General features: G+C 40.0%; 1 protein-coding gene across 3 annotated transcripts in view; it reads left to right on the forward strand.

Moving 5' to 3' along the window:
- The first annotated feature begins 1,118 nt into the window (after window positions 1-1,118).
- The window catches only part of HSDL2 (hydroxysteroid dehydrogenase like 2), a 75,990-nt gene continuing 63,536 nt past the window's right edge, over window positions 1,119-13,572 (forward strand). For 2 of the 3 annotated variants that reach the window (XM_081237178.1, XM_081237179.1), the window contains exon 1: window positions 1,119-1,266. In XM_081237178.1, the coding sequence (XP_081093304.1) occupies window positions 1,250-1,266 (17 nt within the window). In that variant the 5' untranslated portion in view covers window positions 1,119-1,249. The remainder of the gene's footprint in view (window positions 1,267-13,572) is intronic. The other variant, XM_081237180.1, reaches the window with a different exon arrangement.

Genomic DNA, 13,572 nt, shown 5'->3' on the forward strand with positions numbered 1-13,572 from the left:
GAATATAACCTTTAAGGGAAAAAAACAAACAAACACATTGGTTACTCCTTGTTCCTTCTACAGAGGCAGAGAACGTGCCTTTTTTTGCCCCACTGTATCTCCAGTGACCAGCACCCACTCGGTGCTAATATTTCTTGAATAAGTAAATTCCTCCGGAGTCTCTAAGGACCATATCACAGATCTCAAATTCAAATGCCTATGAGACTGGCAAGTGATATAAATGGATAAATACAGATATTTAGGGCTTGTAATAAAAGAGAGAGTACATATCCTATTTCCAGGTTACTTTCTTTATCTACTCACATAACCTCATCATCCTGCTCTACTTCTTCAAAATAGAATTTCTTCACGTCTACCTAAAAATATTATGCCGGTCTCTAGTTCATTAGAGTAGCTGAGTTACGTCCAAGGTATACTACCAAAAGCAATACCGGCTCCCAGAATTCACCTTATTCCACCACTGAGTCTGGGAATTTCCTCGCCGAGATATTGGCTAAGAGTCGAAAAATCAGAGTTAACTTAGTTCTTCGGTGCGACTATTGCAGATCTCTGATCCAGAAGCTGCCCCTCACCACAGAGCTGTTTATCTATAGTCCGGCCGGCTTTAGTCCAGATTCCGCGGGAGAGTCGAAATGCGCCGCTGGCCGGAAGAGTGCTTATCTGCCCAGGAAAAGCGTTCCTAAGAGGGGCCTCCGAGGGCGCGCGTGCAGCTGGGCAGGCGTCCAGGTGCCGGCGTGGACGGCGAGGGGACCGGGAGCCAAAGTCCACTGAGAGGCCGCACCTCAGCCCTCAAGGTCCCTGGTGCACGACTCAAACGCCCCCCACGCCCCCAACCCGGCAAAGGAACTCAGCGCTGCGGCGAGGAACCCTTCACAGGCCGGGGAAAGGTGTACTCAGCGGCTGACGCGTCCAGCACTCTAGTCGCGGGCTGGAGACCAATTGTCACCGTAGAACCCCCGTAAGACGGGCGGGGCGGAGTTGTCTCTCACAGCGCTTGCGCGTAGGGTCGGTTTCCAGGGGCCAGGCAGGCGGGAGGCGGAAACCAGCGCCGAGCGCCACGGAGGCCCACTGCGTGCGCAGGCGCACTCAGCCACCTCCCGTTTCTCGGAGCGCCCAATTCCCCTGCAGACCTCGGGGCGGGGCCCCGGGGGTCGGGGTCTGGGGCGGGGCTAAGTGCGGGGAAGAAGTCACCTTCTCAGTATCCGCTCGCTGAGGCCGTTGTCACCACCGATTCCGATCTGCAACAGTCATGTTGCCCAACACGGGGTAAGGGGAATCGGGAGCCGCGGGGAAGAAACCCCGCTGGGCGAAGTGGATGGCATGGGTGGCCCGGCCCCCGCGGTGGGAGGGTTAAATGAAGCTGCCCGGCGAGGTCTGGAACGCTGGTCCGCGCTGTTCCTCGAATCTGTCCGCAGTGTTCCTCGAATCTGCGGTAACTTGTGAAAAGTAACGCAGAGTTGTGTACTTCAGGGTGGCAGTCATGTTACAATCTCTAACACAGGTAAAGGATCCAGAGTGAGGTGTCCCGCCGCCCCCAAGGTGGGTCCCACTTTGGGTTTAGCAGTAGCTGCGTGCCTTGCAGAAGGCCGCGAGTTCTAGGTGAAAGGTCACAGGAACACTCGTGCACCTAATGAGTCTCCACTTATTCGGGACGCTTGATTCTGGAAGAAGAAAATAATGGGGTGCTTAAAAAGGGATTTCAAATGAGAAACTAAACTAATCTTAAACTATGGGTATCTTTTTGGGGGACTTTTTTTCACTTTAAAAAGATAGTTAGTTGTGGTAAAATACACATAAGGAAAAATTTGCCACCTGAACCATTTTTAAGTGTACGGTTGGTTAAGTAGTGTTAAGTATGTTTGCACTGTTGTGCAACCAATTTGCAGAACTTTTTCGACTTGAGAAACAAACTCTATACCAGTTAAACTACTCCTCTACCCCCGTCTCATTCTGTTTTGTTTCTATACTGTATGGGTGTTTTGAGCTGAGTGCCAAGTCTGTTCTGTAATTTGCTTGAAACATATAGGTACGTTGCCAAAACACTTAAACAGCTCAGAAGGTTGAGTTTCCTTATCCTTAACTTTCAGCCTCCTACTTACTCTCCGGTAGGTTTCCAAAGATATTCTGTGCATTTATAAATATATTTGGGTACACAGTCCTAAACACACACACCCCACTTTAAAAAATAGTAGCAAAGTCCCTTCTGGGCCTCGGTATTTTTAGCTAAGATGTCTTGGAACATATTTTCAGTGCATGTTGATCTTCCTCCCTTTTAATAGTTACATGGTGTTCTGTTTGTTTAACCAACCCCCTGTCATTGGATACCAGATCATTTCTAGTTTTTTGTTACTCCGTCTTTGCTGCAATGATTATCCTTGTATTCCCCTGTTTGCACATATTTGAGTGTATCCATATGATAAATTCTTGGAAATGAAGCTGTTGGATCAAAGAGCATAGGTAATTAAAATTTTGATAGCTAATACCAATAGCCCTCCAAAGAGATTGCACATCCAAAAGGATGAATGAGATTTCCTAGTCCAACACGTCGGCAAACAGCAAAATGTTTGATAATAAAAATATTTGTTTTGATAATAAAAATCTAACTAGAGGAAAAAATGGCACCTCATTATAGTTAAAATTTGTATCAAAGAGTGAGGATGAGGAGCTTTTTATAGGTTTAAAGCAGCAGTTCTCATCAAGGATCAATTTTGACCCCCATAGGACATTTGGCAATATCTGGGAACATTATTGATTGTCACAATTGAGGGGGGTTGCTACTGGTGTCTAATAGGTGGAGTCCAGAGATGCTGGTAAACAATGCACAGGATAGCCCCCTTCAACAAAGAATTATCTTGTCCAAAATGTCTTTAGTAGTGTAGAGATTGAGAAATCCTGGTTTAAAGCCAGCTGTGTATCTTTTTCTTTGCCTGGCTTACACAATTAGGTTTTTGGTTGATCTCTAAGCTCTCTAGTGTAAAAATATTTGTTCTAGATCATATGTGTTAGAAATGTTTTTCTCTGTTTTTTTCATTGCATCGAGTTTGATTATCCATTTTGTTTACCATGCAGAAACATGTCCTTTTATAGAGTCAGAGTTATCAGTCTATTCTTTTTTTTTTTTTGGCTGCACGCTGTGGCATGCGGATCTTAGTTCCCCGACCAGGGATGAACCTGCGCCCTTGGCAGTGAAAGCACGGAGTCCTAACCACTGGACTGCCAGGGAATTACCCTCAATCTATTCTTTTAAAGTTTTTGTGTTCTTGTGACAAAGCTATAAGGCCATCTTAAGCTAAGTTTTTTGTTTTATAATTTGTAAGTATTCTTTTAGTATTTCTGTGGGGGTTTTTTCCCCACTCAGGTTTTTATCTCCCTGAAATGAAATACTGTTTTGCATACTATTTTGGCATAGGAAGTGAGTTAGGAAACCCACTTATTTTGGTTCAGATGGCTGGCTGTGCAGTTGTTCCAGCACCATTGACTAACTAGTTATTTTTGCTTTCTATTAGAAATTCCACCTCTGAATTCTTGTATATCTAGGGGTCTTTTTTTTTTTTTTTTTTTTTTTTCTTTTTGCGGTATGCGGGCCTCTCACTGTTGTGGCCTCTCCCGTTGCGGAGCACAGGCTCCGGACGCGCAGGCCCAGCGGCCATGGCTCACGGGCCCAGCCGCTCCGCGGCATATGGGATCCTCCCAGACCGGGGCACGAACCCGTATCCCCTGCATCGGCAGGCGGACTCTCAACCACTGCGCCACCAGGGAGGCCCTAGGGGTCTTTTTTAAACTTCTATTACGTTGGTCTGTCTATTCATGTACCAGTACTAAACTATTTTAATTGCTCTAGTTTTATAAAATGCTTTAGTATCTTGGAAAGCTAGTTCCTGTCTCATTTGGATTTCTTTTCAGAATTTTAAGTGATTGTTTTTCTTTCCTAAAACAGTTAAAAGTTTCATCACATTTACCATGATTTTGAGCTCCCAGAGAATTTTGGTAAATTGTAGTATAGGTTAACTCTACTTCAGCAAGTTTTAGGCGTCTACCAATAGTACTGAGGAATTTGGAACCTTTTTTCTTTCTTGCCTTCTATACTCTGGTTCTAATGCTTTAGAGATGGAGGAGTTCCTTAGTAGTACGGCCCGGTCTTCAGGTTAAGAGGAAAGCTGCCTTTGCCCTTCTTTCTGCCAATTCCTGAGACCTTGAGCATGAAAATGTCCTTTATCCTACTGGGAATCAATCCAACTAAACCAAAGGCAAAGGGCTAGAGCTTTTTTTTTTTCCTCTCTCTTTGCTTCCTCATTTTTTTTTAAATTTATTAAAAAATTGTTTTTATTAATTTATTTTATTGAAGTATAGCTTATTTACAGTGTCGTGTTAATTTCTGCTGTATAGCAAAGTAATTCATTTATACATATATCACACACATGCATTCTTTTTCATATTCTTTTCCATTAAGGTTCATCACAGGATATTGAATATAGTTCTCTGTGCTATATAGAACCTTGTTGTTTATCCATCCTGTATATAATAGTTTACATCTGCTAGGGATAGGGCTTTTTAAAGCAACAATTGGGACATTTGCATCTAAATACTCACGTTTAAAAAAATCATTTTAACACTGTGCATACTACCTTTTGTATAAAAGAAGGGAAAATTATACACACATGATGTGTCTTATGTATGTGTGTGTGTGTTTGCATATTTTTCAAAACAAAAATATGAGAAGGATAAGCTAGAAATTAAGGAATCTAGTTACCTATAGGCAAGGGATTGAACTTCTTTGAATATACACATTTATAAGTTTTAACTTTTAAATCATGTACATGGGGCTTCCCTGGTGGCGCAGTGGTTGAGAGTCCGCCTGCTGATGTAGGGGACATGGGTTCGTGCCCCAGTCCGGGAAGATCCCACATGCCACGGAGCGGCTGGGCCCGTGAGCCATGGCCGCTGAGCCTGCGCGTCCGGAGCCTGTGCTTTGCAACGGGAGAGGCCACAACAGTGAGAGGCCCGCGAACCACCCCCCAAAAAAATCATGTACATGTTTTACAACATCCCTCATCAAAGATGAGGGGAAAGAGATAAGCTAAAATGGAATGCTATCATAAACAGGAACTTAACTATATGTCAAGTTTTTCACATAAACATACATAGAAAAATAATTCAATTAATTCTTTTTTATACTTTTAGCTCTCCAGTTAAAGATTGTTTATTTGCTTATCTATTTATTTATTATTTATTTTGGCTGCGCCAGGTCTTAGTTGCAGCACACAGGATCTTTGTTGCAGCATGCAGGCTTCTTAGTTGCAGCACGAATAATTTTAACATAGTAATTTGTACACTCTTAGAGGGATTTGCTCTAAAGACAAAATAGAGTGCAAAGAGGGACTGCCCTGGTGGTGCAGTGGATAAGACTCCGTGCTCCCAATGCAGGGGGCCAAGGTTCGATCCCTGGTCAGGGAACTAGATCCCACATGCATGCCGCAACTAAGAGTTCACATGCCACTGCTACGGAGCCCGCCTGCTGCAACTAAGACCCAGCACAACCAAATAAATGAATAAATAAATAAATAATGAGAGGAGAATGGGGAGCATCTGTGCAAAAAAAAGTATAATTTTAAAAGAAAAAAAAAGAGTGCAAAGAAATCTTGAACTTAGTAGATTTATTATTGGTAGTGGTATTAGTGTGGTAATTTGAATACTGTTGTGTCTTACTGTTGTGTACCTACCTCTTGTTGGTCTGCTTCTTTAACAAAAGAACAGATGAGGATCCTTGCTCCCCTCAGCCACGGGCGAGAGTGCTACTGGAGTCTTTTTCTATCCCCTAACCTGGCTCTGGGGGCTCTTGTCCTTTTTTCTTCCAGAAGGCCATGTCTCTGTCAGAATCCCATTCTTGTCACAAAAACTGTTAAAGTCTTGGATTTCTGTTTATTGTGTTTAACCTAGAAAGTTTAACATGTATATAACTTACCAATGTCTAAAGTAAAAAAGTTTTACCATTTTCCCAAACAATACAAGTACCTAGAAAAGTTGAACTCCAGTCACTCAGTTTTTAACTTATGTTATTGTAACAATATATTTTAATTCTATCTTTTTAACCTCCAAAATACTATTATTTATTATATTATTTATATTATAATTATCATTATAAATACTTTTTTAGATTTCTGTACTTAATTTACTGATATCTTTGGCTTTTATTCCTTCTAGCACCTCAGACCTTCAATCTGGGAACACTTTTCTTCTTTCTGTAGTAAATAAGGCATGAGAAAGAAAGAAAAAATATTTGGATTGGACTGAAAGAAACAATGCTGTCATTATTTGCAGATAATATGATTACATAGAAAACCAAAATAATATATAACTAAATTATTAGATTTAATAAGAGTTTGACAAATTTTCAGAATACAAAAGTCAATGAGGAGAATTAGATTTCTGCACACAAGCAAAAATCAACAAGAAATACAGTACAATGGCAGTAAAAATGAGAAGTTCAAAATCCAGAATATGGGCTATACTACAGGACAAATGATCTATATTTTTCAGCCAATAAATGGCATAAAGAAAATGGAAAGGGGAGCTGTTGTAGATTAAAAGAGACTTATAAGATATACAGGCATACCTAGTTTTATTGTTTTTAACCTTTATTGTGCTTTGCAGATATTGTGTGTTTTACAAACTGAAAGTTTGTGGCAACCGTGTTTTGATGGTTAGCATTTTTTAGCAATGAAGTATTTTTTATTTAAGATATGTACTTTTTTTAGACATAGTACTATTGCACACTTAACAAGAGTACAGTGTAGACATAACATTTATATGCACTGGGAAACCAAAAAATTTGTGTGACTTGCTTTATTTCAATATTCACTTTATTGTAGTGGTTTGGAACTGAGCTTACAATATCTCGAGGTATGTCTGTAACAAATTAATGCAATGTGAAGTCCTGACAGGATCCCGATTTGATCAAACCAGCTGTAAAAAGACATTTTTGAGATGGTTGTTAAACTTTGCATATGGATAGTTGATATTGAGGAATTATTGTCAATTTTTTTAGTTGTGATAATGATATTGTTATATAAAAGTTAGAGATGCATACTGAAGCATTTATAGGTGAGATTATATGACTTCTGAGATTGGCTTTCTGATTATCACTTTCAAATTTTGATAATTGTTGAATTGTTAAATAAAAATGGGAGCTTATTTTAGTATTTTCTCTATTTTTGAATATATTTGAAAACATCATAATAAAAATTAAAAAATGGTCTTTAAGCATCTTTGCAGTGTTAGTTGCAAGGGAAAGAATAGTAATTACACAGTGGAAAAATTTGATAACACCATGGTTGGATCGTCAAAATTAACATTACGTTTGATTACAGAGAGACACTGTGTAGTTTCAGGTGTGAAATAGAGAGCAATACCATGTTCATGGATTGGAGCACTCAGTGTCATAAAGATGTCAGTTCTTCCCACATTGAATTCTAGATTCAGTACAGTTTCTATCAAAATTCCAACTGATTTTGCTTGCGCAATTAAATAAGCTGATTCTAAAATATATGTGGAAAGGCAGAGGTCCAAGTGTATCCAAGAAAGCTGTTATATTTAAGACAGTGCAATCCATGTAGCCAAATGGAGCAGAATAGAGAGCCTAGAAACAGATCTGTATATTTAGGGAGACTCAGTCTATGACAAAGCTGACATTAAAGATCTGTGGGAATGATGGACTTTTCAGACTGGGACAGTTGGTTAGCCATACGGGGGAAAATGTAGTTGGATCCCTACCTCAATTCATATACAAAAATTCATTCTATGTAGATTAAAGACAAAAATTTAAAAGATAAACCGTAAAATTTTTGGAAGACAAATTAATACAATTGGGTTACAGATGGATTTCTTAACCCCAAAAGCATTGGCTGTAAAAGAAAAGATTTATAAATTCTGCTATATGAAAATAATTTCTGCTCATCAAAATATACTATAATTGTGAAAAGGAAGCCACAAATGAAAAGATTTTAAATCTTTAAAAGCTTATAGACTTTTATGAGTCATTAGGAAAAAAGTCAACCATGTAGAAAGATGAGCAAAACAAATTAATAGGAATTACACAGAAGAAGGAACATAGTGACTATTAACATATGAAAATATATTCACCCTTATTAGTAATAAGGGAAATGTAAATTAAAACCATACTGAGATACTATTTCATATGTACCAGGTTGTCAAAAATTTTTAATGTCTGACATCAAGTGTTGGGGAGGTGTGGAGCTGCAGGAACTCGTACTCATATATTGCTGCTGGTAGGAATATTAACCACTTTGAAGGAGGTTTGGCATTATTTGGGAAAGTTGAACTTCAGCATGTGTTTCGGTTATCTATTGCTGTAACAAACCACCCTAAAACTTAATGGTTTGAAATGACAATGCTTTATTATTATTCACAGTTCTCTGGGTTGACTGGGTTCTTCTGCTCTATATAGTATAAGTTGAAGTCATTCATATGGCTGCTTTTAGCTGGGTTCTTGGCTGGGGCTGAAACATCCTAAATGACCTCTTACCCTCCAGGGTCTCTCTCCCATGGCCTCTCATCAGTTGATAATCTGTCTCTCTTCTTTACAGCATAGTATTTGGCTTCCAGGAGAAAGTGGAAACTACCAGCCATTTTATAGCATGGGCTTGGAAATTCCAGAATATCATTTCATCATATTCTATTGCTCAAAAAAGTCATAAGGTGGGGCCTCCCTGGTGGCGCAGTGGTTGAGAGTCCGCCTGCCGATGCAGGGGATATGGGTTCGTGCCCCGGTCTGGGAGGATCCCATATGCCGCGGAGCGGCTGGGCCCGTGGGCCATGGCCGCTGGGCCTGCGCGTCTGGAGCCTGTGCCCCGCTACGGGAGAGGCCACAGCAGTGAGAGGCCCGCGTACCGCAAAAAAAAAAAAAAAAAAAAAAAAAGTCATAAGGTGAACCCAGACTCAAGGGGAAGGGGAAAATATACTCCTTCTCTTGATGGAAGGGATGCCAAAGGATTTGTGGTCATGTTTAATCTACAACTGTGTCCTGTAATCCGGCAGTTTCACCTGTAGGTGTATGCCCTAGAGAAACTCATGCACATGTGACTGGAAAAAGTGTACAAGATTATTTTTAGCCATTGTTCATAAAAAAAAAAAACCTGGAAACCATCCCTGAAGTCCATAAACAGTAGAATGAATAAGTACTTTATAGTATGTTCATATGTGAAATATTGTATATTAATTAAAATAAGTGTAACTATTTGCACCAAAATATGGGTAAGTCTCCAAACCATGTTTCGTGAAAGAAGCAAGTCATAAATAACATATACTGTACGAATCTATTATATAAAGTTCAACATTAGGCGAAAATTAAACAGTTTATTGTTTAGATCATGGTTAGGCAAACTTTGTCTGTAAAGGTTCGGATAGTAAATATTAGATTTCCTGGGCAAGAAGCAAAATTGGAGATACTATGTAGGTGTAAGAGATGTATCTACAACATCACATATAAGAGATGTATGTATAATGAGAGAAAACCAATTTCCACAGTATTTTTTAATTGGTGAAATTCAAAATAAGTACTTTTTTTGTAATACATATCTACTAATGACAAGAATGAAATTCTTTTTTGGGGAAAAGGAAGAGTGTGTTGGTTTCCTAGGGCTGCTTTAACAAAATACCACCAATTGAGTGGCTTTAAACAAATTTATTTTCTTAAAGTTCTGGAGGCTGGAAGTATGAAGTCCAGGTGTTAGCAGGGCCATGCTCTGAAATTCTGGGTAGAATTCTTCCTTACCTCTTCCTAGCTTCTGGTGATAGCTGGCAGTCCTTGTGTTCTTAGCTTGTAGCTGCTTTATTCCCATCTCTGCCTCTGTCATCATGTGGTATCCTCCCTGTGTGTCTGTCTTTACATAGTCTTTCCTCCTCTTAAAGAGACACCAGTCATATTGGATTAAGGATCCACCCTACTCCAGTATGACCTCATTATAACTAATTACATCTGCAACAACCCTGTTTCCAAATAAGGTCTCATTCGGGGGTACTGGAGGTTAGGACTTCAACATACCCTAACATTTTGGTAGATATAATTCAATCTATGACAGGGAGGTACAATTGTATTTTGGTGGATACAGTTCAATCCATAACAGGGAGATGTTTTGCTTAATTGGGGTTCAAAATTGGTGTTCCCTATCATCAAATTGATCGTAAATGTTCATCTGTGGAAAGGATTCTTCGCTCTAGGACTACGCACAAAGCAGATGGAGGCTCGGGTTTAGTCCTGGGCTTAGACATAGATATGTAAGTGTTAGGAATAGTAAAAAAAACAAGGGAATGAGTAATAATATTTAAAGTAGTTGTGAGAGGAGATTGGTTCAAGATGGTGGAGTAGAAGGACATACGCTCACTCCCTCTTGGGAGAGCACCAGAATCACAACTACCTGTTGAACAATCGACAGGAAGACACTGGAAATCACCAAAAAAGATACCCCACATCCAAAGACAAGGGAGGATCCACAATGAGACGGTAGGAAGGGTGCAATCACAATAAAATCAAATCCCATAACTGCTGGGTGGATGACTCACAAACGGGAGAATAATTATACCCCAGAAGTCCACCCACTGGAGTGAAGGTTCTGAGCCCCACGTCAGGCTTCCCAACCTGGGGGTCTGGCAATAAGAGGAGGAATTCCCAGAGAATCAGACTTTGAAGGCTAGTGGGATTTGATTGCTGGACTTCAACAGGACTGGGGGGAACAGAGACTCCACTCTTGCAGGGCACACACAAAGTAGTGTGCGCACCGGGACCCAGTGGTAGGAGCAGTGACCCCATAGGAGACTGAACCAGACCTACCTGCTAGTGTTAGGGGGTCTCCTGCAGAGGCAGGGGGCAGCTGTGACTCACTGCAGGGACAAGGACACTAGTAGTAGAAGTTCTGGGAAGTACACCTTGGCATGAGCCCTCCCAGAGTGTGCCATTAGCCCCCACCAAGGAGCCTGTGGGCTCTGGTGCTAGGTCGCCTCAGGCCAAACAACCAGTAGGGAGGGAACTCAACTGCACCCATCAGCAGACAAAGTTTTACTGAGCTCTGCCTGCCAGGGCAATACCCAGCTCTACCCACCACCAGTCCCTTGCATCAGGAAGCTTGCACAACCCTCTTAGATAGCCTCATCTGCCAGAGGGCAGACAGCATAAGCAAGAAGAACTACAGTCCTGCAGCCTGTGGGAAAAAAACCACATTCACAGAAAGACAAGATGAAAAGGCAGAGGACTAGGTACCAGATGAAGGAACAAGATACCGCCCCCCCAAAAAATAACTAAATGAAGTGGAGATAGGCAACCTTCCAGAAAAAGAATTCAGAATAATGATACTGAAGATGATCCAGGACCTTGGAAAAAGAATGGAGGCAAACATTGAGAAGATGCAAGAAATGTTTAACCAAGACATAGAAGAGTTAAAGAACAAACACCTAGAAGAATTAAAGAACAAACAGATGAACAATACAATAACTGAAATGAAAAATACCCTAGAAGGAATCAATAGCAGAGTAACTGAGGCAGAAGAACAGATAAGTGACCTGAAAGACAGAATGGTAGAATTCACTGCTGCAGAACAGAATAAAGAAAAAAGAATGAAAATAAATGAAGACTGCCTAAGAGACCTCTAGGACAACATTAAATGCACCAACATTCGCATTGTAGGGGTCCCAGAAGGAGAAGAGAGAGAGAAAGGACCCGAGAAAATATTTGAAGAGATTATAGTCAAAAACTTCCCTAACATGGGAAAGAAAATAGCCACTCAAGCCCAGGAAGTGTGGAGAGTCCCAGGCAGGATAAACCCAAGGAGAAACACACTGAGACACAGTAATCAAATTGATAAAAAAGACAAACATTATTAAAAGCAGCATGGGAAAAATGACAAATAACATGCAAGGGAACTCCCATAAGGTTAACAGCTGCTTTCTCAGCAGAAACTCTACAAGCCAGAAGGGAGTGGCACGATATACTTAAAGTGATGAAAGGGAAGAACTGACAGCCATGATTACTCTGTCTGGTAAGGATCTCATTCAGATTCGACAGAGAAATCAAAGCTTTGCAGACAAGCAAAAGCTAAGACAATTCAGCACCACCAAACCAGCTCACAACAGATGCTAAAGGAACTTCTCTAAGTGGAAAAAACAAGAGAAGAAAAGGACCTACAAAAACTAACCCCAAACAATTAAGAAAATGGTCATAGGAACATACATATTGATAGTTACCTTAAATATGAATGGATTAAATGCTCCAACCAAAAGGCACAGCCTTGCTGAATAGATACAAGAACAAGACCCATATATATGCTGTCTACAAGAGACCCACTTCAAACCTAGGGGCACATACAGACTGAAAGTGAGGGGATGGAAAAAGATATTCCATGCCAATGGAAATCAAAAGAAAGCCAGAGTAGCAATACTCATATCAGATACAATAGACTTTAAAATAAAGAATGTTACAAGAGACAAGGAAGGACACTACATAATGATCAAGGGATCAATCTTAGAAGAAGATATAACAATTAGAAATATATATGCACCCAACATAGGAGCACCTTAATACATAAGGCAACTGCTAACAGCTATAAAAGAGGAAATTGACAGTAACAATAATATTGGGGGACTTTAACACCTCACACCAATGGACAGATCATCCAAACAGAAAATTAATAAGGAAACACAAGCTTTAAATGACACAAGAGACCAGATAGATTTAATTGATATTTATAGGACATTCCATCTGAAAACAACAAATTACAGTTTCTTATCAAGTGCACATGGAACACTCTCCAGCATAGATCACATCTTGGGTCACAAATCAAGCCTTGGTAAATTTAATAAAATTGAAATCATAACCAGCATTTTTTCTGACCGCAACGCTATGAGATTAGAAATCAATTGCAGGGAAAAAAACGTAAAAAACAAACACATGGAGGCTAAACAATACATTACTCAATAATCAAGAGATCACTGAAGAAATCAAAGAGGAAATCAAAAAATACCTAGAGACAAATGACAATGAAAACACGATGATGGAAAACCTATGGAATGCAGCAAAAGCAGTTCTCAGAGGGAAGTTTATAGCAATACAATCCTACCTCAAGAAACGAGAAAAATCCTCATAAACAATCTAACCTTACACCTAAAGGAACTAGAGAAAGGAGAACAAACAAAACCCAAAGTTAGTAGAAGGAAAGAAATCATAAATATCAGAGCAGAAATAAATAGAAACAAAACAATAGCAAAGACCAATAAAAGTAAAAGCTGGTTCTTTGAGAAGATAAACGAAGTTGATAAACCTTTAGCCAGACTCTTCAAGAAAAAGAGGGAGAGGACTGAAATCCATAAAATTAGAATTGAAAAAGGAGAAGTTACAACAGACACCTCAGAAATACAAAGCATCCTAAGAGACTACTACAAGCAACTCTGCCAATAAAATGGACGACCTGGAAGAAATGGACAAATTCTTAGAAAGGTGTAACCTTCCAAGACTGAACCAGGAAGAAGTAGAAAATATGAACAGACCAATCACAAGTAATAAAATTG

The sequence above is a fragment of the Mesoplodon bidens genome (assembly GCF_964165515.1).
Source record: "Mesoplodon bidens genome assembly, chromosome: 6".
NCBI lineage: Eukaryota > Metazoa > Chordata > Mammalia > Artiodactyla > Ziphiidae > Mesoplodon > Mesoplodon bidens.